Consider the following 24,318-nt stretch of genomic DNA (forward strand, 5'->3'; position numbering starts at 1 on the left):
TGCGCACAGCCTACTTTACACGAGTTAAAAATTGCGCAGTCTACTTTGAACATTTTGGAATCAATCAACATTATTTAATGCATTTTCTGTCATAATTTTTAACTATTATTTCGTAGAAATTCTAATTTTTTAACCAACCAAATTTTTTACAAATTTATAATAAGACCAATCAGAAGTCAATCTAGTATTATTTTCTGCGTGTAGTTGTATTTTTAAATTTGAGGATAACGGTCACACTGGTTATAGGCACGTAAATAAATTATAGTCTTGTTTTGGACTGTTTTTAAATTATTTTCAATTAAATTGAAAGAAACATGTCTATAGCTAAACGTGTGCAGGTATGTTTGCAAGCAAACATTTCATAAACAATATCAATAGAAATTAATTGATGTTTACCTACAGCAATGGGCCACATTTGCCAGACAATGGCACATTTACGATTGCACTTGGCAAAATCCTTTCGAGTCCGCTCGGCTGGTCAAGACACATTTGATGGGTCTGCACAAGCCCATCTATCATCCAATGAGTAAGTTGAACACAAAACCAAGTTTCATTATAATAGTTTTAAGTGAAAACGCGTGAAAATACGTTGTTCATTTTACGCGCGTTACGTCACGAGTGTCGCGTGTTTTTGTTGCTGTCATTGTGAAGCCGGTCGAAGTGAAATGCAAGTTGAGAAGATTTCCACAAGTTGCAGCAAGTCTAGGTTAGCTTTAAATAGCCATTGTTTTCCACAATCAAGTCTAAATCCCAAAACATAAATTGCAGATGATTGCGGCGATCATGTGGTGCTTATTAACACCAAGGAAATAGCGCTACCTGGCGACGAGTGGGTGAAGCGCGTCTATTTCCATCACACAGGCTATCCAGGTGGCGCTTCGTGGACACTTGCCTGGCAACTCCACGAAAAGGATCCCACTATGGTCATGAAGAAGGCCGTGTACAATTCAATGACTGGCAATCTGCAGCGTCGACACACAATGCAACGTTTGCATCTATTTGCCGATGATAAAGTGCCTGAGGAGATTTTGGCGAATGTCACTAATCAAATACGCACACCACGCACTGTGCCGCAACGACTAGATCATATTGATAAGGAAACGCTGGAGAACTTCCCCGCAATTATGGATTATCCCAAAGATTATGTGTTGCGTTAAAACTGTATTTATTAAGCAAAATATATAAATGGAAAAAATATTCATAAATCGTGAAGGCGCGATAATTACTTTCACAAAGCACAGGGTGTCTCCGATAGAAGTTTGGATTTACTGATAAAGCTATCGATATATTGTTTCAGCCGGCTTGTCAGTAGACAGTGTGACCAATGGTTGTATAAGTTTAGCTTTTAACAATATTTGCTTGAAAAATAGCGTTTGCGGTTGAATTCTTTCAAAAATAACGAATTTTGCTGAAAACCTGTTTACATTTGTATTGTGTGACAAATTGGTGTAGACGCGTTAATATCAGTAAGCTGTCTAAGGTTTACGGGTATATTTGGTATATTTTGCGATTTTTGATAAAAGTTGCGGTCACGCTCAATTTTTGCATCACTCACACAAACTTGAACTTGTGATTGTGTGTGATCTCATTACTTGCAGTTTTTAAGCGTTGTTCCGCGCCAAACAGCTGGTAACGTTGCATTAATTAATCTATTAACCACAAGCCTACATTATTGGTTGTGGGCAACGCCTTTTATCTTATCGCACCACTCGAAATAAAAAGCATAAACGTTTGCCTTTTGTTTGCAGTCTTTCGACGAAACTTGTGCACAACACAACAGCCGGCAATTCATCATAATAGTTTGTCATTAGTACCGATTTATACGCTACAACAACGCCGAAATATGGGACGTTTGGGTAAAGTTGATCCTAGCAGCTACTCGCAACCAGAGCTGATAACCACCGAGCACAGCGCCATCAATTGGCAGGTGGACTTTACTAACACTAAGTTGAGAGGCAGCGTTCTGCACAAATTCAATGTGCTGAGCAATGAGCTGGACAAGATCGTAAGTAGTTGAGCTAACACTTGAATGTCGATATCTCTATCTGCTTTATATCTGTTATCGTAAACAAATTGTATTTAATTGCACATTGCCGATTTTTGCCTGATTTGATTTTGTATTCTATTTAAGCTTCCATTAAAACTTCAATTAATTTTTTAGTTGTTGGATGTGCGCGATATTGAGGTGAAGAACGCCACGTTGTTAGCTGGCGGCACTGAAGTGCCCATCAGCTACTTCATCAGCGATCCCGTGGCCGATATCGGCCAAAAGCTGACGCTGGAGTTGCCAGCCGGCACAGCAAAGGGCAGGTGAGTGCGATAAGTAATCTTTATGATAATTGTAAATAATCCATGCTTATCCTTATCAGTTTAAGCGTACGCATTGATTACGAGACCGCAAACAATGCCAGTGCCCTGCAATGGCTGAGTCCCGCCCAGACGCTGGGTAAACAGCATCCCTATATGTTTTCCCAATGCCAATCGATACATGCGCGCTCTGTCATTCCTTGCCAGGATACGCCTGCTGTCAAGTTCAGCTACGATGCGGTTGTTGAGCATCCCAGCGAGCTGACGGCGCTGATGAGCGCCATCATTGACAAACAGGAGGCGGGCAAGACTCACTTTAAGCAAACGGTGCCTGTACCAGCATATTTGGTGGCCATTGCCATTGGAAAGCTGGTGTCACGTCCACTGGGCGAGAATTCAAATGTGTGGGCTGAGGAGGGCATTGTTGATGCTTGCGCCCAGGAGTTTTCGGAAACATCGACTATGTTAAAGACCGCCTCGGATTTGTGCGGTCCTTATGTGTGGAAACAATACGATTTGCTGGTGATGCCTCCGTCCTTTCCCTATGGTGGCATGGAGAATCCTTGCCTGACTTTTGTCACACCCACTTTGCTAGCTGGCGACAAGTCGCTGGCTGATGTGGTGGCCCATGAGATTGCGCACAGCTGGACGGGTAATCTGGTGACCAATAAGAATTTTGAGCACTTCTGGCTTAACGAGGGCTTCACGGTGTTTGTCGAGTCCAAGATTATGGGTCGTTTAGAGGGCGACAAGGAGCTGGACTTTAGGATGCTGAGCAATCTTATCGAACTGCAAGAGTGTGTAAGTACCTAATGATGTTTAAGCTACTTTTGTGTGAATTTAAATTCCATTTCGCTTGCAGTTGCGTTCACAACTCTCTGGTACACCCGAACTGACCAAATTGGTGGTCGATTTGAGTAACTGTGGACCCGATGATGCATTCTCGCAGGTGCCTTATTACAAGGGCTCCACATTCTTACGGTATTTGGAAGATCTGTTTGGCGGTCCTTCAGTTTTTGAACCTTTTCTACGAGACTATCTGAAGAAGTACGCTTACAAATCGATTGACACCAATGACTTTAAGGAAGCGATCTACGACTACTTCAAGGATTCAGAGCAAAAGGACAAGCTGAGCGTTGTCGACTGGGACTTGTGGTTAAAGGGCGAGGGCATGCCACCCATTATTCCCAAGTATGTGCAGCTTAGATCACATTTTATAGAACTGGAGAATTAATAATTACTTTATAGATTCGATGAAACGCTGGCAAATGTCATCAAGGATTTGTCGAATTTGTGGAGCACCCAGACCGTTGAGCAATTGGCCAACAACCCTGAACTGAAGAAACCTATTTCGGTGCATCAACAGATTGCTTTCTTGGGCAAACTGATTGAGAGCAAGGACATTGTTGAGCTAAACGCCCAAAAGATTGATCTGCTGGAGAGCACCTACAATCTGAAGCAATCGAAAAACGCAGAGTTGCGTTTCCGCATCAACCGTTTGATTATTCGTGCTCGTCTAATTGATCGCCTTAATGATATCATTGATTTCGCCAACTCCAATTATCGCATGAAGTTCTGTCGCCCCATCTATCGTGATTTGGCTGCTTGGCCTGAAGCTAAGCCCAAGGCTGTGGAGAACTTCCTGAAAGTAAAGGATGAAATGATGGCAATGTGCTCGTCGCAAGTCGAAAAAGACTTGGGCTTGAAATCGGCATAAAGTTAATGTTGTATAGACACGGATATCATTTTGAGAATAATACCTGCATTTTTGAGAATTTAAAATTAAAAGAGAAAGAAAATTTGTTAGTACTCGTATTTCATTCTTGAATTATTTGTTTTTATTAAAAAATAAGCAAAACTACGTTTATAACAAGTTGATTTCCATTTCCATGCTCATTGTATGCAACCCACTCTATTCCCCTCTGCTTTCTCTTGATGTGAAATTGCCTTCCGTTTGCTTGATTCGTTTTTTTTTTTTGGGTGTTTTTGAATTTTGCATTCGAATTGTCGAAAAATTTGTGAATCGCTTTTTGTGCAATTGGCCCAAAGCGTTGCCAATTATTTATAATTTCTTCATATTTTTTTAGCCCAGTTTCGTGGCCTTCTAACATTTATTATTTTTGTACAACTAACCAAATTGTTGTTTACGTTTTGTTTTGTTTTTTATGTTTGCTTCAATTTACGAGTCCTAGGCGACAATTTGTTGTTATACATTTAACTTAAAGGTTGTTTAATCTTCAACATTCTTCATCGCTTCTTTTTCTCTTGTCATACAATTTGTTCTTGTCTTGGTTTTAAATTCTTTAAATTTCTGCTCGTAATTTACGTTGTTTTTTTTTTTATACACACACACACAGATATTAAATTAATTATTGTTGTTGCTTGCGGTTTTTGTTTTCGTTTTCCAACTTTACGTTTTGCTTTGTTGTATTTTGTTTTTGTTTTTTTTTTTGTTTTTAAACTAATCAACAATTTGTTTTGTTTCTGCGATCCAAAATGCAACCTCAACTTTTTATCTATCGCTGACATTTATAGTGGACAAAAATGTGAGTTTTTTAGTTGTGGTTTTACTATCATCATATAAATTTCATTTTCTTGTTGCTTTTGTTCTTTTTGTTGCTGTTGTTGTTGTTGAGGAATAAAAAGTATCACGCACTAGAATTATCATTGGAACGGGACGTGGATGGACCGGCACCCAGATCATCGCCTACGACGAATGTGGGACTCTGGCGGGACGTTGACGCAACCGGTTGGTAATGATAGCCCTCGCGATAACGCTGATTCGGTTTAATGCGTGCGGTTTGTGTGTGACCCAATGTTGGACGCTGGTTCAGCTCATTGGGTCGTTTGGCTGCAAGTGGATGAAAGCAATAAGTTCATAGATATTCTGAACAATTTCATAACAATTTAACGGTTAACAAAGCTGTTATTTAAAAATAAAATTGGTCAAGGAAAAAAGAACTCTTTAAGTCGATCCGGGGTATCTATATAGTATATCTGCATAACTCACCAGGTATATAAGGCTTTTGATTATAGGACGATTGTTGTTGGTTATATGCATCGGCCGCCGTTGCATTGCCGTTGGTTTGGCTGCTGTGCTGATACTGCGCCAGGCTGTGATTCGACTCAGGCTGCAACTGCAGATCGGTGCTATTAATGGGACTCATCGGCGTCATCTCGCGATCCTCGATGAACAGCTCGCTGGCATCGTCGGGCACCTGTCGATACTGCGACCAGGGCCACGAGGCGATGCCCGACAGCAGTAGCGCCTCCAAGGCGCATATATAGCCAATCAGCTAAAAGATAATATATATAAATCCTAGAATATATATTTCACATATTTTATTTGCTTACGCCTGTCGCTAGGAGCGTGTCCCTGGAGTGCTTGGATACCCATGTGTACTCAGTCGCATACAGCACCATGTGGACGAGGAGCGTGGAGCTCAAAATAAATATTAAACCAATGCTCAGGTACATCCACGTATTCTAAGCAAAAATAATTAAATATTTTAATTCACTTATTGTTAAAGTAATTCAAAAAAAGGTTTCATATTTGGATACTAAGCATTGCATTATATTCTTAATTAAATAAAAATAAATATTCCAATTTATTTTTAGTGAGCTTATTAAAAGTTCTGACTTAATAAAATATATAGTATTATAAACCAAGTAAGTCAATGAAAAAACTAGATATCCAAATGTGATAAATAATAATAATATGTATGTATGTATATGTAATAATATATAATATAATAAATGAGCAAATTATAATAATTTTCACCTTTGTAATTGATTGTTTTATTTTCTTTTTTAAGAGTTTTTGAAGTTGGAATTATTTTATAAATTTCATTATTGTTAATAATATATAAGAGTATGTTTTGTATATTGCAAAAATACGTCAAAGTTAGTCCAATACTAATCAAACAGAATGATGGTCAAATCAGAGCAACATTTTTTTTAAGGTTTAAATGTCAATAAATAATGCTTTAGACATATTCCTAACTTGTTCATTCCATAAATTACAAAAAGAAAACATTCATCAGGAATTCTCATATTCAATTGAAATGAACAATAATCTAGTATAGACTATCTTTCTTTATTCCAGCTTACCACTTTCGTCCAGTTGAATGGGAACATTAGCGCTATATGCGATATATCGAGAAAGATCATGAGGCATGTGATGAGTAGCGAGAAGAGCGCACAGAAGACCATCAGCCTCAGGCGTCCGATGAGTGGCAGTAGAAAGAGGCCAACCTGGACTGTGCCCGCGGAGCATTCGCAGGCCAGGCAGACGGCCGAGGATAACTGCAAAAGTGTAAAAAAAAAGAATTTAATAATACCTTATATGTTATGTATACGAGTATAGTCCACAACAATGATTGACTCGAACGTACCACCAATAGTATGCGCACAATCCCTGTAGGCGTTTTCAAGTGTTGCGGATCACAGTGTAGGGCAACGCCCCATGGCAGCGGCGTTTGTTGTTGCTGTTTGTAGTTGGCATGGGAATCCCATGAGGTGCATGTGCCCAATGGCGATTCAAGGGATAGCGAGAGCTCGCCGGCCCTGCTGCCAGCTATTTCAAAGTCCTGCTCATCGTCCAGCTGACAGCAGACCGGCTCCAGCTCCAGCTCACGTATCTCGTCCAGCAGCAGTTCTATCTCGTCCGTGCCATATAGATCAGATACAGACGGTATATAACGTTGGGGTTGTTGCATCGCCCGTTGCGGGATGTGTCCCACATCACCGTTGCGTCTCCTGGGCGTGCAAAATTTGATGCCTCCAGCGGCGCTGACTCTTCTTTACGTCACCTTTATTTCACCTGCTCCGTTTTGCAATTTTCTCTATCTCTCACTCGTATATCTCTCCGTTTCGTTTTCGACTGCTTCTGCAATAGGTTAACAAGAAAAATATGCCATCAGTTAAGAGCAGTTAGTTCTCCCTTGTCGCTCATTAGTCGTTCCCATGTTCACATAACCATAATCGTAATTTGATATGAACTGTCACTCATACGCCGCGTATGCCAATCAGCTTTCACTTCATGGAAGTGTCAGGGCTTGTCAGCTATGACAACAAAGTTGCATAAATAAAAGCTGATTTAAGGCAAACATCAAAATTGGATTACAATTGTGAAAAACGAACAAAATCCGTGATTAGTTTTTTAAGAAATATTATGAAATATAATATTAAACATTTATTTACTCAACTGTCGTTTTTTACTTTTTATTATTATAATTTTAGGACACTTTAATACAAATCTACAACAAAATCCTGAAGTTTCAATTTATTGAAGTTTAATATTTATTTTTATGCACTAAAATAAGCTTTCAAGTAATAAGCAATACGAAGTAACTTTTATTGAGTACTGGACTCAATATAAACAAATATTAAGAGATTTTTTTTATGAAACTTGACGAGTTAAATGTCAAAACTCCATTAAAAGATCTTAAATTTAGAAATTAATTTACTTAATTGAATTGATTATTGACTGGAAGTTCGCTTAGTGATTATTGATTTAAACGTAAGCAAACAAAAAAAAAAAACATAACTGCAAAGCGACTGAGAACACAGCTACAATTAATTGCCACGACTTAACCAACATGGCGTATACTTAATGGCCATGCAAAGAGCATTTCGATGGCGGTCTGTGCACGTGCACGCCTTTTCCGAGCATTCAATTTAATTACGTGTGATTCGGAATGCGATATGCGAGTTGTCGTGAGTTGTGAGACGTGAATGTTGCTGCCAACTCGAAATGAAATCAATTTGATTTCCCCGACTGTAATTCGAATTGCCCCTGCGCGTATGCAATGCTTTTTTTAAGAATACGTTTTTTATGTCACACGCCCAGGCAATTAACACAGATACAAGAGCATGCCATATGAGAGTGTGTGTGTGTGTGTTTGAGATGCCTGCATGAAAGCGATTCCATGGAGAATATAGTGTACATATCGAAAGTCAGGCTGCATTTCCTTGAGTTGTCATAATCAGGACATACAAATGAAGGTGGCTGTCGTTGCTGCTGTTATTACAGTTACAGTTATTGTTCGTGTTGTTGTTGCTGTAGTTTGAGCAGGACAAGGACTCGTTTGCTAGCAGCAGGACAACAAACAGGCAGGCAACTGCAGCTGGCCAGTCAACCTGTGGATAGAAGACGCAAAGTGAAGATGCCACAGGCAGCTGTGTTCCTGCCTGACAGATTTCTGCCTCACTGCACATATGTCTACATGTAACTCGTTCTCTTTCTGTCTTTCTCTCTCTCTCCCTAAGTTTGCTGTCTCTCTCGTTGTCGACAGTCGACAGGCAATGTAACCATTTGTGCTCTCATTCGTGTTATTTTTATGTGAAGTTCTTGCTGCTATTGCTGCTGTTGCTGTTGCTGCTTCTGCTGTCGCCGTTGTCCTTGCTCCAGTTTGCGCGCGAGGTTGTCGCAGCTTCCCCGCTCTCTTCCCCTCTTTCTCTCTCTTTCTGTCCTTCTCTATATGCTTATCTAAGGCTGTTATCGCTGCACATCTGTAGCTGAACTGAGCTGAGCTGCAGCCAAAGCTTCAAGTGTCTAATGAGTGCGCTCTGGTTTCAGCACATCATCTTCATCCTCAACAAGCGGTTCTCCTCCTTTGCCTCCATCTCGACCTGGACGTGTGCTATCTATCGTGGCATCTGCTGCTTATGCCGTTAAGCTCTTCACTGTCAAACAATAGAACCAGCTCGCTCTTAGTCCTCTCAACCCTTCTTCTGGCTTCTTGTTACCCATTTGAAATCAATTATGCTCATCTGCATATAAACCGATTTGGACCTGGCTTCCAGTCGAAAAAGTTCCCCTTTCTCCTTCCATGCCCACGTAACGGAAGTGCTTCGCATGTAAATTTATTGTCAATCCCTTCTGCTTGTATTTGCTTCATAGTTGAAGCCTGTTACAGTCTTGTGTATGGGGCGTCGTCGTTGTCGTTGTCGTTGGGTTTGATGGAGGTGCCAACGTTTGCTGCATTTCCTATTTATGAACATGCATAGACAATGACCTGACACTCCTCTTGGCCTGCCTTAGAAGCACTCCTCGTGGCTTTATATTACATAAGCCTAGATATATTCATAACGGATACTTGGCTGCTCGAGCAGCTGCTGCTTTTTGTTGCACTCAATGGACTATGATGTGTGTGTGTGTGTGTATGTGTGGGTTTCAGTGTACTGCATTGGCAAATAACTTTTAATAGAATTTCTAATTGGCTGGACTTGGGCATGCTTCACACTTGTGTGTACATTGAAGCACTCAGTTGTTCGCATTAATAATACCTACATATGTATATTGCTTCTATGTGTATGTATTCTGTTTTAAATCAATGTTATTGAATGTGAATTCTATTGTACTTTAAGTGAATATTGTACACATTGAATTTCCACTTTTCCGCTTGAAGAACTTCATTTAAGGAAAACTATTGGGCCTTAAAATTAGTTTGGAAATTGATAATCACTGAGCAAAAAGCAATAGACAATTCACAGTTTTAAGTTTGTGAGTTATCGATGTATGTAAATATATTTTATTTGCTGTCAGTGATGTTTACCATCAATTACTTGAAACATACTTATAAGGAATATTAAAATGGGAAGCTAAATATGGAATCATTTAATGTGTTAATACCGAAGTTGTTTTCGATGTATGCCTTCTAATTACTAGAAGTAAATGCAACCGAATCCACTTCTTCTTCGAATATTGGAAGAATAGAATATTAGAATATTATTCTATTGGCTGATAAAATATTTACTGAACCAGAACTGATTTTCTACCAACATTTAAGATAAGATATATTTGACCATTGGCCATTACTCTCTACCAATGTAAACACCACTAGCTCCATTTTACAATTGAATGCAAATATGTGACACTAGTCCCTTTATATAAGTTATTATTATTATATTTTGTGCTTGAGATGTTTAAGAATACCGACTAGCCAGCATATGTATGTTCCTTAATATTGATTTTTGATTCGACCTTACAAATATTTAAAAAGAATCCTGCGTAAATATAAATTTAAAACATATATAATTTATTTTATTTAATTAAATAATTATTTATAAATACATGTTATTTTTGTAAATATAGATTTAAAACATATATAATTTATTTTATTTAATTAAATAATTATTGATAAATACATGTCTTCAATAAAAAAATATAACATCCTCATAACATACATCTTATCAATAATATCATTATTGAATTTCATTTAATTCGCAAGCATAAAGCGGTAAACTCGCGCTAACGATAAATTCGTTCTGCTTAAATCGATTGCCCATGCTTCGATGTTTGATCATTGTTATGATAAATGTTTATTTTATGCAATCGAGAATATAATATTCCACACACACAGACACAGACCGAGAGCAAAATTGCATTTTTCGAAAGGCGATTTAGACTTGAGTATCTGATTATGTTCTCGCTGATGCTGATGATGATAATGATGATGGCCTGACCGACCTGGGACAGCACCACTTATCATATATATAGACGCCTATATATAGAGCACTCATATCACCGTTGCGCCATGTGGCCAATGAGGCAGCATAAAATGTGCTGTCGAGCAAAATGCTGCTGCGATTTATGCCGGGCCAGGCGGCGACTTTTGCCCTGCAAGTTGCGTATATAAATTTGTGCTAAAATATTGGAATTTTATGTTGTTTTGGGCGAACTGTTGTTCGGTCTGGCCTGCAGACAACTTGACTCTCGTCCTCAATTCGATGGCCGTGCTCAATGGCGACACGCTCTATGCGGCAGTGAAGCAGTGGCAATGGAGCAGTGGCAGTGGCAGTTGCAGAAAGCTAAGCTGCCAGTTGCTGTTTCGGATTTTGCCTTTGGCTTTTGGCTTATTATGCCCGGCGCTGGCTGCCCTGGTGCGGAATTATCGATTACGAATGAATATTTCATTAGCAGACATGCAGAACAGGCTTTGGGGGCAAATCGTTTGCTACCTTAATACGCTCGGCTATGCTATGCTCTTTGCTATGCTCTTTGCTTATGCTGACTTCATTGGCTTCCATTTTCGGTGATGGTTCCGGGTCGAGACATTTCATGCCATTCAATTAAAACGCAGCGTACTTATGTACGTGTTTTTTGCGTCCATCTCCTCTTCGCATTTGCAAATGCATTTGCCAAGTTTTTACTTAATGCATAATTCCATTTTTTTCCGTTCCTTCTTTATAATAATTACCAGCAACTGGGTAATTAATGCGCCATCGCGTTGGATGGTGCCAAATGAGCAGCTAGGCGACCAACTACAGGTCAGTGAGAGGCAGGGGCAAAGTTGGAGCTCAAATCAGGTTAATAGGCGTATTCATTATAAAGCCATAGAAAAGCGGCGGGTTCTATTTGAATTTTGGTATTATATTGCCAGAGAATGAAGTTTTTGATTTTTAAGAAGTTTTGTGCCTACCGTAAGTATAGCAAACATTGCTAGCGAGCATTGTGAAAAACTTATGATTTATAATGGAATATTTTAAACAAAATAAAACAAGTCCAAGAATATGATATTATAAAGTATTTATATTATAATAGACTAAATTATGTAAAATATGTAGAAAATAAACATCTGCCTAACTCCAAATAAATAAAGGAAATTACAATTTATTAGTAATTTCTTAGTTTAAAACTTTAGAAACATTTGAAATCTGTACACGCAAAATTATACTATATTATTATTTATTGCCAAGTCTACTACTCACATAAATGGATTAAATTTTATGATAGCTCGAACAAGAGAATGTTAAACGTGGAATAATTTTTTCATAATACTTCTAAAGAACTTTTTATATCCACCTTTTTAAATTTTACAAAAACATTTTGATTAATGTAGTAAACTTTAAATGCGAATGCCATTGATTCATTTTTTAGTGCAATTTTTGTATCAAAAGAATTTTTGAAAGTGTTAGTGCTCGATACTGAAGGTAAGTTGTGGCTTGTTGTTCATCAAATAAATGTAAGATGCTAATAAGGTCTGCAATTTAATAGCGAGAGAGCCTTAAACTTAGTTCGTGTTGACGCAAAAAGTATCAAGTAAGTACTCCCAAGGCACATTGAACATCTAGCTTAATTACAAGTTTTCTCTCCCTTGTGTCGAATACGAAATTCAGGCATTTATTCGTGAAATTCTGGCCTGTTGTCTCCACAGATTTTCTGTATCGCAGGGAAGGGAATAATACTTATTAACAAACTCATGACAGATCTATTAGGGACTCATTACCCACTCACGCATGTTCACGCATTCTCACTCGTTGTGCCCAACCTCTCTCTTTCTCTCACACTCACACTCTCACTCTCTCTTTCTCTCTCGCTTCGCTCTCTCATTTCATCTGCTTGTTAAATCCCGTATAAAGGTGTTTAGAAATAATTATATAGGCAGCTTTCGGGCGCAGATGTTGGCGCTTACGTAAGCTCCTAAAGGGATATTTAGCCACTGGGTAAGCGACTGTATATATGAGTGTGTGTGTGTGTGTATGTGTGTGTGAGTGTTTTATGCATATCATTGTTTTATGTGTGTTTATGCGCGTCTCTCGTTCTCTGTCTGAAATAAACACCTCTGCGCCTCAGCAGTGGCGTAAAGGCCGAAGCTTGTCCGCTCTGCTTGCTCCCCAGACACGTGAGCTTCTCGCCCATAAGTTTATACTGTGTATACATATATACTATATATATGTATAAAGTAGACCTCGCCATGTCATGGACATGAATGCCGCGACACGCAATCCCCACAAGTCCCAGAACTGCCCCCCGCAACAAAACTCCACGGCCGCATCGCGTTTTCACTTTTGTTAGAAATCTTCGTTTTGGCCTTTTTGTTATTTTTTTTTATTTTACACTACATAAACAGGGGCATTAAATGTGAATGTGAGTTGTGAATTGTGGATTGGGAGTGAACGCAAATTATGGACACAGCTGCGAGAATTCCAGCAGCAAGCGTTTGACCACGTCGTGGTCCCAATTTGCACCCCTCTCAAAAGTGGGTGACGAAGGCGGTGCAACAACCTCGTTTGTAGCCATAGTATTTGATTGCTGCATGCAGCACGCGAATGACCTTGAACCAGTTTCATTTCTAATACGGGCTTGTTGTGTAGCACAGGGGGATGATGTAGCGTAGCAGGCCAACTTAAATGAGAGTATTAATAATGACCAAGAGCCTAAATGCAACTTAATTGCAGACACAAGTGGTCAGTGTAATTGTGTAAGTATTTTAGTGTGGGTGTGTGTCATCCGATTGTAGGAATGTGCGTGCGTTTGTGAGTGGGAGGAGAAAGTATATATATGTGTGTGTGTGTGTGTGGCAGCTACTATGACAGCAACTAAAAATAAACAAATGAGCCAGCGACTGTGAGTTGGAGTTGAATTTGTAAGCAAGTCTTCGCGAGCCTGTGAACTATGAGCTATGAACTGTGAACTGTGAACTGTGAACTGGAACTAACCAGCTAGCTCATGCGACTGCGTGGAGAGAGAGAAAAAGAGTACAATAAGAGCTAGAATGAGAAAGAGAGAGAGAGAGAGAGAGAGTGCGAGCTTAGCATACTAAGCGGAGAGCGAAAAGGCTGCAGCTGCTGCTTTTGCTCTGCTGTTGTTGTAAAGGATTTCAAGGAAGTAAAATTGCTGCAGACAGGAGTTTGCACAGTTTGCTCTCCTCCACCCCTTCTGCCTAATTCATCCCCCTCGCAGCCCGCCTGTAACTTCCTGTTCTTTTGTACGTCTGTATGGCTGTGTGTGTGTGTGTGTGTGTGTGTGTTCGAGCATTTTGTTTGTTAGAAAACACGTTGGGCCTGGCCTATGTACCACAACTGCCGCCTCGCTTCAGCGCTTCCCACTCTTTTATTTAACTTTTCATTTTGCTCCAGCCCTGCCATCGCTGCAGCCCTAAACCTACTGCCTGATCCCACTCCATCAATGCTTCCTCTGCTTTCTTTCTCCTATTCCTAACTCCTACTCCATGCTCTCCACTTCCTCCTTCCTTCCCGCTACTTCAAAGTGTTATATTGACATTTGGCTACAATTTGAGCTGTCCAAAACATAATGATTTATGCTGTTCTGCATATGTACACACACACACACACACATACATAGACACGCAAACACAACTAATGTATATATGTGTGTGCCATGTAATCGTTGCTCTATTTTTGGGCAACGCTGCAAACCATGCTATGCGTTTTTTTTTTTTTGTTGGATTGTGGGTGTTTCGTTCGCATTTCGTGTATATAACTAGTTAAAATAAATTTTTTGCGTTTTTTTTTCTGTTTTATTCGCATTGCTTTTTCATTTTCATTTTCATTTCGTTTTTCTTTTTGCACTTGACCCACCTTTTTTTTGCTTGTAGTTTTATTTTCAACTGCTGTGTGTGAGATTGTGGGTTTTTGTGTGTGTGTAAAATGCGCGGCACGTTCCAAAAATGACAAGTTTCTATTTCGGTTTCGATATTTCTATTGCTTTGACAAGGGCACAACGGGAAATCTATGAAAATGGCCTTTTTATATGCTTTTAAATGTTGACTGTGTGCGAGAGCTTGTGTGTTTAACGTGTATGTGTGTGTTTGTGTGTTGGTGTTGGTGTGGGTGTGCTTGCGTTAGCTATGCTCGTCAAGTTTTATGTCAGTTCATTCATCGGCCAAATTTCGGGCACAGGACGCAGGCTGTTGTCGCCTCTGCATGTGTGTGAATGTGTGTACTGTGAGTGTTCTATGTGTGTGTGTGTGTTTGTGTGTTTGTGTGCGTGCCTGCTGCTGCCAATGTCAGATTTGTATTTCAGCGTAGTCGCTTCGCCTGCCTGCATATTTTCATTTTCATTTCGAAGCTTTTCCTTTTCCCTTTTCGTTGTTGCTTTTAATTTGCATTAAGCACTTGCAATTATTGGATTTTCCTTTTGCTTTCGATTATTCAATTTGTAATTCGCATTTTCTCTTTAATTTCTTTTTTTCGTACTTTGTGCAGTGTTGTGTTGTGTGTTTTATTTGTATTTCGTATTTTTCACACACGCAGCGGGCACACAAAAATCATTATTCGGTGCGCCCAAAAGTATGCAACGTTTTTCAGTGCTGTCTTTTCGGGCCATGCTGCTTTCAACATTTGCTTACACACACATGCACATAACACATAGAAAGACGCACTCACGGACACAAGCACACAGGCTCACAGGCTGTGGCGCACACACATACACCCATATACACAATAGGCAGAGATAGCCTAGGCAGCAGACACACGCGTTCGTTCGCGGCACGTTCTGCCTTTTGGGTGTGAGGTCGGAGCGCGACAACGACGACAACAACGACAACAACGACGACGACGACGTGCAACGCAAAGTAGCAGCAGCAGCGGCAACAACAGCAGCAACAACAACAACAACAGCGACAACAAGCCACGGGCAGCGAGGAAAATTGCCTTAAAGAATTATCGAGTTGGCCACGAAAAATTGACGACAACCGACAACGTTGACAGCCAGCACAAGACTGAGAGCCAAATTACCAATGAACCGCTGTAGCTTGCAGCTGAGACCCAAAGCTAAAGAGAGTAGGAATGAATGATACTGAGAGAGAGCGCAATCCTTTGCAGAATTCGACTGGTTCCGGAACTTGGTAATCGTTTTGCTGTGCGGGCAAATTAAAAGACATGCATTGTGTCGATTTACTAATACTCTGCATATTTTTATGTATTCAGTTTTCATACAAACATTACTACCATACCAAACTTCATTTAAATTATATAGAGCTTGTCGATCTAACCCGCAGATTTGGCCGCGAATGTGTTATTATTGCAAGTCTATACCAAAACGCATTCTCATTTGTTACTATTTCTGAAGCTGACTACTACGAGCACTGGCTCTGTGATCTTTGACTATCTTGTTGAGATTTGCTTTAATAACTGACGTCTTTAACATTTAAACGTAGATCTATTGTTTGCTATTTTTACATTTAAACTCTTTGGATAGGTAATTTGTGGCCCTGAAAAGGGCCTTTTACTTTAGGTGTGTAGGTTGTGCAAAGAAATCGAATTACTTCGAGCTCGTGTACTTGGTGACAGCCTTGGTTCCCTCACTGACAGCGTGCTTGGCCAATTCTCCGGGCAGCAAGAGACGGACAGCGGTTTGGATTTCCCGACTGGTGATAGTCGACCGCTTGTTGTAGTGAGCCAAACGGGAGGCCTCGGCAGCAATGCGCTCGAAAATGTCGTTCACAAAGCTGTTCATGATGCTCATTGCCTTCGATGAGATACCGGTGTCAGGATGGACCTGCTTCAGCACTTTGTAGATGTAGATGGCATAGCTTTCCTTCCTCTTGCGCTTCTTCTTCTTGTCGTTCTTGGTGATATTCTTCTGCGCTTTGCCAGCCTTCTTGGCTGCCTTTCCACTAGTCTTGGGCGGCATTTTTCAAATTCACTTTAAAAATTCACTTCACTGATATTTTGCTAGAGATCCAAAACACGTCCAATTTATACTTTTATTGTAGCAACGCTTTCCGTTAGACGAGCTCTCAACGCGACCGGTTTTCAGCAGCAGCTGTCATCCCTTAACGGAACGAGTAGGTAGCTGGAAAAAGTATAAATAGCTGGCAATGGTTGCATGTGGCAACAATATTCGAGTTTTGTGTGTGAAACAGTGAAATAACAAATAATAATAAAAATGTCTGGTCGTGGTAAAGGTGGCAAAGTTAAGGGAAAGGCAAAGTCTCGTTCCAACCGCGCTGGTCTTCAGTTCCCCGTTGGCCGTATTCACCGTCTGCTTCGCAAGGGCAACTATGCCGAGCGTGTTGGTGCTGGTGCTCCTGTGTACTTGGCTGCTGTGATGGAGTACTTGGCCGCTGAAGTTTTGGAGTTGGCTGGTAACGCAGCCCGTGACAACAAGAAGACTAGGATTATCCCTCGTCATCTGCAATTGGCCATCCGCAACGATGAGGAGTTGAACAAACTGCTTTCGGGTGTCACCATTGCCCAGGGCGGTGTTTTGCCTAATATTCAGGCTGTTCTCTTGCCCAAGAAGACCGAAAAGAAGGCTTAAATTCAAATTCAAACTCGCATATAACACAAATCAACCAAAACCCAAAACGTCCTTTTCAGGACGACCACAAATTTACTAAAGAGAATAATTTTTCTAATATACAAAAATAATTGTATTTTTATTCATTCATTCAGAAATTAAATATTGAGTACTTCACTTGAGCAAAGTATATGCGTGGCACACGAGGTACAGTTGCGTCAAAAATGATTTTCAAATTTCGATCTTTACATGAGCAAAGTATCTGCTCTGTGCAAGAGGTACAGTTGTGTCAAAAAGTATTTCAATATTTTGATCTTCACATGGACAAAGTATCTGCAGTGTACTCGAGGTACAGTCGTGTCAAAAAGTATTTTACAACACGCTGCATCAGTAAATTATATTCTTATTTCAGCCGTTTTTTTTTAAATATTAACATCTCACAAATGAACAAATTTATTTATTTGTATCTTAGAATTAAATTCTACAGAATAACAGGGGCAATCTGGATGAATTTAAGGGAGTTATTCTCTAACGTTAATCAAAATATAGTCTTTCGTTCTTTATTTTTAACAATAAATACATATTGATTTTCTTCTCTTTTGGTTAATTTTTTGGTGGTCCTGAAAAGGACCGATTGATGTGGGTTTTAAGTTTGTATTTTGTAGTAGATACAAATTTTCTTAGCCGCCGAAACCGTACAGAGTGCGGCCTTGCCTCTTCAGAGCGTACAAACATCCATGGCTGTGACTGTCTTCCTCTTGGCGTGTTCGGTGTATGTGACTGCATCACGGATAACGTTTTCCAAGAAAACCTTCAGCACACCACGAGTTTCCTCATAAATAAGACCAGAGATGCGCTTCACACCGCCACGACGAGCTAGACGACGGATAGCTGGCTTCGTGATACCCTGGATGTTATCACGCAACACTTTGCGATGACGCTTGGCGCCACCTTTTCCCAAGCCCTTGCCACCTTTACCACGACCAGTCATTTTTCACTTTTAATATTTTACTTAACACTCACCGAAGTCAGAAAGATACTGTTGTTCGGTCCAACTCAAACGCCTCTATTTATACTCAAAGATACGAAAACCAGAAAGAGTCAGCAATATGTATCTACGTGCTGCTCGCACGCTGGCACGCTAGCACGCTGGCATGGCAACAGCCCGATCGCTCGTTCTCGTTCTCGCTCGGCAACCCACCACCAGTTTTACTATAAATACGAGAGCCGAATCGCTTCGTTCGATTATTGTGTTTTAACATTTGCTGTGTGAAGTAAAAATTGTGAAATAAAAATGGCTCGTACTAAGCAGACTGCTCGTAAATCGACCGGAGGCAAGGCGCCTCGTAAGCAGCTGGCAACTAAGGCCGCTCGTAAGAGTGCGCCAGCCACCGGCGGTGTGAAGAAGCCTCATCGTTATCGCCCCGGAACTGTTGCCCTGCGTGAGATCCGTCGTTACCAGAAGAGCACAGAGTTGCTGATCCGCAAGCTGCCTTTCCAGCGCTTGGTGCGTGAAATTGCTCAGGATTTCAAGACCGATCTGCGTTTCCAGAGCTCTGCTGTGATGGCACTGCAGGAAGCTAGTGAAGCCTACTTGGTTGGCCTGTTCGAAGATACTAACTTGTGCGCTATCCATGCCAAGCGTGTCACCATCATGCCGAAAGATATTCAGCTGGCCAGACGTATTCGTGGCGAACGTGCTTAAATTGTGACAACGTTGTGCGTTGTGCTTGTCAAGCATCAAATTATCAAACAATCGGTCCTTTTCAGGACCACAATTTTATTGAAAGAAGATTTACATTTTTCTTTAACTACTTTAGTATTATATTAAAATAATGTACAAATTAAAAATAAATAAATAAGGGCGTGCTTAGTGAATCTCAGATACTATTGTATCTACATTTATGTATATTAAATAAAATTTAGTTACAAAATATAGCTGTCGCTGTTATGCTGTCGAAATATGTTTTTATTTGCCAAACAATACTGCATAGAAAGATACACTTCAAACAAGTGACAATTTCTCTAGAAGATACATTTCACAAAATAATTTAATAACTTATTATAGATTAGTGTATATGAATAAAATAATACATTTAAATTAACAATATTAAGAATAATAATACGAGGATTTAAATATTTATTAAATTTCTTTTGCATTACACTCTTCATACGTTGAATGTTATGTGCATATGAATGTACTTACTTTGTACTCTCTAATGGTAAAGACGGTTTTATACGAATGAAATGCATATTTAAATGATAGAATTTTGTAGATATTGTACAAATCGTTAAGAAAATTATATTAAATAAGTAGTATATTTAAAAATTCTATTTTTTACATTTATTTAGATTTTTTCATGTCAATTTTCAATAGCTTCTAACTCTATGAGGTCGCTTGGTTTTCACTGTACATGGTCAAGTTTGAACCAAAATTAAAAATACGAGCAATAAATTATATTTATATTAAATAATACATTTAACAACATAATTGTCCAAAGAACTTGTTTTCAGATTCAAATATTGTATTTTTATTGTTTTTATATTTATAAATTGAGTTTTTAGAAGATAATTGTTTTTGTGTAGACACAAAGTTGAATTTAAGGTGAAATTTTAAACACAGTGAGTAATTGAAGTTGAATGCAATTAATTTTATTTGGTTGTTCGAATATTTAAGAAAATATTTCGATACATAATTATTAAAATATCAAACTATTAACTATAGTAAATATTAAATGAAGAATAGGTTAATGGCAAACTTGTTTGGCGGAAACGTTCACCGCTGTAAACATTCGCGTTGCGCCTTTCTACTCGATTCTCACAAAATCGGGTGACCAACCAAATTCAACCACCAACTGTAAATTCCGTTAAAATTGATTTTAGTGTGAAAGTAAAGCAAAACAAAGTGAAGTGAAATATGTCAGACTCCGCAGTTGCAACATCCGCATCTCCTGTGGCTGCCCCGCCAGCGACACCCGCAGCCGAGAAGAAGGTGGCTGCCAAGAAAGCAGCATCTGCATCGAAAGTGAAGAAGCCGGCAGTTCCTCCATCACATCCTCCAACTCAGCAAATGGTGGACGCATCAATCCTGAACCTAAAGGAGCGTGGTGGCTCGTCGCTTATGGCAATCAAGAAGTACATCAGTGCCACATACAAGTGCGACGCCCAGAAATTGGCACCATTCATTAAGAAGTACCTGAAGAGCGCTGTTGCCAGTGGAAAACTTATCCAAGCTAAAGGCAAGGGCGCATCTGGTTCATTCAAATTGTCTGCATCTGCCAAAAAGGAGCCGAAGCCAAAAGCCAAGTCTGCCTCAGCGGAGAAGAAACCGAAGAAGGTCGCTGCATCAGCAGCAGCAGCTAAGAAGAAGGCTGCCGGCACCAAGGCGAAGAAAGCAGCTGGGTCCGCTGAGAAGAAACCAAGCAAAGCTGTAGCAACCAAGAAGACCGCTGAAAAGAAGAAGGCTGAGAAAGCAAAGGCTAAGGAGGCCAAGAAGAGTGGTACAGTAAAAGCCAAGCCCACAACAGCAAAGGCGGCGGCCAAGTCGAGTGCTGCAAAGCCAAAAGCACCAAAGCCCAAGACTGCAACTGCCAAGCCGAAGCCAAAGAAGGCAGCAGCGGCAGCATCGCCAAAGAAAGCCGCAGTGGCTGCTAAGAAACCCAAGGCAAAAACTGCAGCTGCAGCCAAGAAATAAGAGAGCACTAGGACATTGAAGATTGTCGTGCACAAGTTTCAAGACTATGAAATTTGTTATTTAACAAAGCCCTTTTCAGGGCTACTAATTTTATATCAAAAGAGAAATGAGTTTTCAAGTTATGTAACATTACGAGATGACTTTTACGACTATAACAGAATCGTATTTTTAACACAAAGCATAATTTAAGCATGAGCCAGGTAGCTAAATCCATAAAGCAACAAAAGTAATATAAGAAACTCAACCTATCGACAACACGCAATACCTCTGTAGTGCCTCCACACTTATGAAGTTCTCTGTTCGCATTAAACCAAAAAAGTACAGTCCCGTCTCGGTTGAAAATTTGTAAATGCTGGTATAACGCCGTTTTTTTAGGTATACCTTCATTATTCACTATTATTTATATTAATATTTTTTTATATTTCAATTTCAACTCTTTGGATAGGTAATTTGTGGCCCTGAAAAGGGCCTTTTACTTTAGGTGTGTAGGTTGTGCAAAGAAATCGAATTACTTCGAGCTCGTGTACTTGGTGACAGCCTTGGTTCCCTCACTGACAGCGTGCTTGGCCAATTCTCCGGGCAGCAAGAGACGGACAGCGGTTTGGATTTCCCGACTGGTGATAGTCGACCGCTTGTTGTAGTGAGCCAAACGGGAGGCCTCGGCAGCAATGCGCTCGAAAATGTCGTTCACAAAGCTGTTCATGATGCTCATTGCCTTCGATGAGATACCGGTGTCAGGATGGACCTGCTTCAGCACTTTGTAGATGTAGATGGCATAGCTTTCCTTCCTCTTGCGCTTCTTCTTCTTGTCGTTCTTGGTGATATTCTTCTGCGCTTTGCCAGCCTTCTTGGCTGCCTTTCCACTAGTCTTGGGCGGCATTTTTCAAATTCACTTTAAAAATTCACTTCACTGATATTTTGCTAGAGATCCAAAACACGTCCAATTTATACTTTTATTGTAGCAACGCTTTCCGTTAGACGAGCTCTCAACGCGACCGGTTTTCAGCAGCAGCTGTCATCCCTTAACGGAACGAGTAGGTAGCTGGAAAAAGTATAAATAGCTGGCAATGGTTGCATGTGGCAACAATATTCGAGTTTTGTGTGTGAAACAGTGAAATAACAAATAATAATAAAAATGTCTGGTCGTGGTAAAGGTGGCAAAGTTAAGGGAAAGGCAAAGTCTCGTTCCAACCGCGCTGGTCTTCAGTTCCCCGTTGGCCGTATTCACCGTCTGCTTCGCAAGGGCAACTATGCCGAGCGTGTTGGTGCTGGTGCTCCTGTGTACTTGGCTGCTGTGATGGAGTACTTGGCCGCTGAAGTTTTGGAGTTGGCTGGTAACGCAGCCCGTGACAACAAGAAGACTAGGATTATCCCTCGTCATCTGCAATTGGCCATCCGCAACGATGAGGAGTTGAACAAACTGCTTTCGGGTGTCACCATTGCCCAGGGCGGTGTTTTGCCTAATATTCAGGCTGTTCTCTTGCCCAAGAAGACCGAAAAGAAGGCTTAAATTCAAATTCAAACTCGCATATAACACAAATCAACCAAAACCCAAAACGTCCTTTTCAGGACGACCACAAATTTACTAAAGAGAATAATTTTTCTAATATACAAAAATAATTGTATTTTTATTCATTCATTCAGAAATTAAATATTGAGTACTTCACTTGAGCAAAGTATATGCGTGGCACACGAGGTACAGTTGCGTCAAAAATGATTTTCAAATTTCGATCTTTACATGAGCAAAGTATCTGCTCTGTGCAAGAGGTACAGTTGTGTCAAAAAGTATTTCAATATTTTGATCTTCACATGGACAAAGTATCTGCAGTGTACTCGAGGTACAGTCGTGTCAAAAGTATTTTACAACACGCTGCATCAGTAAATTATATTCTTATTTCAGCCGTTTTTTAAATATTAACATCTCACAAATGAACAAATTTATTTATTTGTATCTTAGAATTAAATTCTACAGAATAACGGGCAATCTGGATGAATTTAAGGGAGTTATTCTCTAACGTTAATCAAAATATAGTCTTTCGTTCTTTATTTTTAACAATAAATACATATTGATTTTCTTCTCTTTTGGTTAATTTTTTGGTGGTCCTGAAAAGGACCGATTGATGTGGGTTTTAAGTTTGTATTTTGTAGTAGATACAAATTTTCTTAGCCGCCGAAACCGTACAGAGTGCGGCCTTGCCTCTTCAGAGCGTACACAACATCCATGGCTGTGACTGTCTTCCTCTTGGCGTGTTCGGTGTATGTGACTGCATCACGGATAACGTTTTCCAAGAAAACCTTCAGCACACCACGAGTTTCTTCATAAATAAGACCAGAGATACGCTTCACACCGCCACGACGAGCTAGACGACGGATAGCTGGCTTCGTGATACCCTGGATGTTATCACGCAACACTTTGCGATGACGCTTTGCGCCACCTTTTCCCAAGCCCTTGCCACCTTTACCACGACCAGTCATTTTTCACTTTTAATATTTTACTTAACACTCACCGAAGTCAGAAAGATACTGTTGTTCGGTCCAACTCAAACGCCTCTATTTATACTCAAAGATACGAAAACCAGAAAGAGTCAGCAATATGTATCTACGTGCTGCTCGCACGCTGGCACGCTAGCACGCTGGCATGGCAACAGCCCGATCGCTCGTTCTCGTTCTCGCTCGGCAACCCACCACCAGTTTTACTATAAATACGAGAGCCGAATCGCTTCGTTCGATTATTGTGTTTTAACATTTGCTGTGTGAAGTAAAAATTGTGAAATAAGAATGGCTCGTACTAAGCAGACTGCTCGTAAATCGACCGGAGGCAAGGCGCCTCGTAAGCAGCTGGCAACTAAGGCCGCTCGTAAGAGTGCGCCAGCCACCGGCGGTGTGAAGAAGCCTCATCGTTATCGCCCCGGAACTGTTGCCCTGCGTGAGATCCGTCGTTACCAGAAGAGCACAGAGTTGCTGATCCGCAAGCTGCCTTTCCAGCGCTTGGTGCGTGAAATTGCTCAGGATTTCAAGACCGATCTGCGTTTCCAGAGCTCTGCTGTGATGGCACTGCAGGAAGCTAGTGAAGCCTACTTGGTTGGCCTGTTCGAAGATACTAACTTGTGCGCTATCCATGCCAAGCGTGTCACCATCATGCCGAAAGATATTCAGCTGGCCAGACGTATTCGTGGCGAACGTGCTTAAATTGTGACAACGTTGTGCGTTGTGCTTGTCAAGCATCAAATTATCAAACAATCGGTCCTTTTCAGGACCACAATTTTATTGAAAGAAGATTTACATTTTTCTTTAACTACTTTAGTATTATATTAAAATAATGTAC

General features: G+C 40.3%; 9 protein-coding genes across 11 annotated transcripts; 4 read left to right on the forward strand and 5 right to left on the reverse strand.

Annotated features, from left to right (window-relative positions):
* The first annotated feature begins 87 nt into the window (after window positions 1-87).
* Window positions 88-4,122, forward strand: LOC133835311 (large ribosomal subunit protein uL13m). 3 transcript variants are annotated; one of them, XM_062265315.1, is made up of 7 exons: window positions 122-338; window positions 403-526; window positions 1,749-2,005; window positions 2,162-2,310; window positions 2,370-3,108; window positions 3,170-3,498; window positions 3,556-4,122. In XM_062265315.1, the coding sequence occupies exons 1-7, from the start codon at window positions 315-317 to the stop codon at window positions 4,022-4,024; spliced, it is 2,091 nt and encodes a 696-aa protein (XP_062121299.1). In that variant the 5' UTR covers window positions 122-314; the 3' UTR covers window positions 4,025-4,122. The 3 variants fall into 3 exon arrangements, with proteins under 3 accessions (XP_062121301.1, XP_062121299.1, XP_062121300.1); XM_062265316.1 differs by lacking the exons at window positions 122-338; window positions 403-526 and adding an exon at window positions 1,569-1,678; XM_062265317.1 differs by lacking the exons at window positions 1,749-2,005; window positions 2,162-2,310; window positions 2,370-3,108; window positions 3,170-3,498; window positions 3,556-4,122 and adding an exon at window positions 769-1,205 and having other exon boundaries at window positions 88-338.
* Window positions 4,123-4,634: 512 nt separating this feature from the next.
* On the reverse strand, window positions 4,635-7,100 carry LOC133835314 (uncharacterized). The gene is made up of 5 exons (XM_062265320.1): window positions 6,702-7,100; window positions 6,418-6,612; window positions 5,662-5,793; window positions 5,318-5,603; window positions 4,635-5,158 (listed from the first exon to the last, which is right to left on the reverse strand). The coding sequence occupies exons 1-5, from the start codon at window positions 7,023-7,025 to the stop codon at window positions 4,956-4,958; spliced, it is 1,140 nt and encodes a 379-aa protein (XP_062121304.1). The 5' UTR covers window positions 7,026-7,100; the 3' UTR covers window positions 4,635-4,955.
* Window positions 7,101-16,268: 9,168 nt separating this feature from the next.
* Window positions 16,269-16,726, reverse strand: LOC133835316 (histone H2B). The gene has a single exon (XM_062265323.1). The coding sequence runs from the start codon at window positions 16,688-16,690 to the stop codon at window positions 16,319-16,321; it is 372 nt and encodes a 123-aa protein (XP_062121307.1). The 5' UTR covers window positions 16,691-16,726; the 3' UTR covers window positions 16,269-16,318.
* Window positions 16,727-16,891: 165 nt separating this feature from the next.
* On the forward strand, window positions 16,892-17,391 carry LOC133835315 (histone H2A). The gene has a single exon (XM_062265322.1). The coding sequence runs from the start codon at window positions 16,946-16,948 to the stop codon at window positions 17,318-17,320; it is 375 nt and encodes a 124-aa protein (XP_062121306.1). The 5' UTR covers window positions 16,892-16,945; the 3' UTR covers window positions 17,321-17,391.
* Window positions 17,392-17,669: 278 nt separating this feature from the next.
* On the reverse strand, window positions 17,670-18,326 carry LOC133835317 (histone H4-like). Its single transcript, XM_062265324.1, has one exon. The coding sequence runs from the start codon at window positions 18,288-18,290 to the stop codon at window positions 18,018-18,020; it is 273 nt and encodes a 90-aa protein (XP_062121308.1). The 5' UTR covers window positions 18,291-18,326; the 3' UTR covers window positions 17,670-18,017.
* Window positions 18,327-20,144: 1,818 nt separating this feature from the next.
* LOC133838227 (histone H1-like) lies at window positions 20,145-20,995 on the forward strand. The gene has a single exon (XM_062269293.1). It carries the CDS (start codon window positions 20,217-20,219, stop codon window positions 20,991-20,993), a length of 777 nt encoding a protein of 258 aa, XP_062125277.1. The 5' UTR covers window positions 20,145-20,216; the 3' UTR covers window positions 20,994-20,995.
* Window positions 20,996-21,451: 456 nt separating this feature from the next.
* LOC133838475 (histone H2B) lies at window positions 21,452-21,908 on the reverse strand. Its single transcript, XM_062269631.1, has one exon. The coding sequence runs from the start codon at window positions 21,871-21,873 to the stop codon at window positions 21,502-21,504; it is 372 nt and encodes a 123-aa protein (XP_062125615.1). The 5' UTR covers window positions 21,874-21,908; the 3' UTR covers window positions 21,452-21,501.
* A 166-nt stretch (window positions 21,909-22,074) lies between these two features.
* Window positions 22,075-22,574, forward strand: LOC133838302 (histone H2A). The gene has a single exon (XM_062269407.1). It carries the CDS (start codon window positions 22,129-22,131, stop codon window positions 22,501-22,503), a length of 375 nt encoding a protein of 124 aa, XP_062125391.1. The 5' UTR covers window positions 22,075-22,128; the 3' UTR covers window positions 22,504-22,574.
* Window positions 22,575-23,073: 499 nt separating this feature from the next.
* LOC133838725 (histone H4) lies at window positions 23,074-23,505 on the reverse strand. The gene has a single exon (XM_062269978.1). The coding sequence runs from the start codon at window positions 23,466-23,468 to the stop codon at window positions 23,157-23,159; it is 312 nt and encodes a 103-aa protein (XP_062125962.1). The 5' UTR covers window positions 23,469-23,505; the 3' UTR covers window positions 23,074-23,156.
* Window positions 23,506-24,318: the final 813 nt, after the last annotated feature.

The sequence above is a fragment of the Drosophila sulfurigaster genome, chromosome 2L, assembly GCF_023558435.1.
Source record: "Drosophila sulfurigaster albostrigata strain 15112-1811.04 chromosome 2L, ASM2355843v2, whole genome shotgun sequence".
Lineage (NCBI taxonomy): Eukaryota > Metazoa > Arthropoda > Insecta > Diptera > Drosophilidae > Drosophila > Drosophila sulfurigaster.

Coding starts and splice junctions, on each gene's coding strand:
- LOC133835311 (XM_062265315.1), top strand. CDS start 315: ATGTCTATAGCTAAACGTGTGCAG. Junction 2,006..2,161: donor GCAATGAGCTGGACAAGATC/GTAAGTAGTTGA, acceptor TTAATTTTTTAG/TTGTTGGATGTGCGCGATAT. Junction 2,311..2,369: donor GCCGGCACAGCAAAGGGCAG/GTGAGTGCGATA, acceptor TATCCTTATCAG/TTTAAGCGTACGCATTGATT.
- LOC133835317 (XM_062265324.1), bottom strand. CDS start 18,290: ATGACTGGTCGTGGTAAAGGTGGCAAGGGCTTGGGAAAAGGTGGCGCC.
- LOC133838475 (XM_062269631.1), bottom strand. CDS start 21,873: ATGCCGCCCAAGACTAGTGGAAAGGCAGCCAAGAAGGCTGGCAAAGCG.
- LOC133838302 (XM_062269407.1), top strand. CDS start 22,129: ATGTCTGGTCGTGGTAAAGGTGGCAAAGTTAAGGGAAAGGCAAAGTCT.
- LOC133835316 (XM_062265323.1), bottom strand. CDS start 16,690: ATGCCGCCCAAGACTAGTGGAAAGGCAGCCAAGAAGGCTGGCAAAGCG.
- LOC133838725 (XM_062269978.1), bottom strand. CDS start 23,468: ATGACTGGTCGTGGTAAAGGTGGCAAGGGCTTGGGAAAAGGTGGCGCA.
- LOC133835314 (XM_062265320.1), bottom strand. CDS start 7,025: ATGCAACAACCCCAACGTTATATACCGTCTGTATCTGATCTATATGGC. Junction 6,613..6,701: donor TTGTGCGCATACTATTGGTG/GTACGTTCGAGT, acceptor ACACTTTTGCAG/TTATCCTCGGCCGTCTGCCT. Junction 5,159..5,317: donor TCAAAAGCCTTATATACCTG/GTGAGTTATGCA, acceptor ATCCACTTGCAG/CCAAACGACCCAATGAGCTG.
- LOC133838227 (XM_062269293.1), top strand. CDS start 20,217: ATGTCAGACTCCGCAGTTGCAACATCCGCATCTCCTGTGGCTGCCCCG.
- LOC133835315 (XM_062265322.1), top strand. CDS start 16,946: ATGTCTGGTCGTGGTAAAGGTGGCAAAGTTAAGGGAAAGGCAAAGTCT.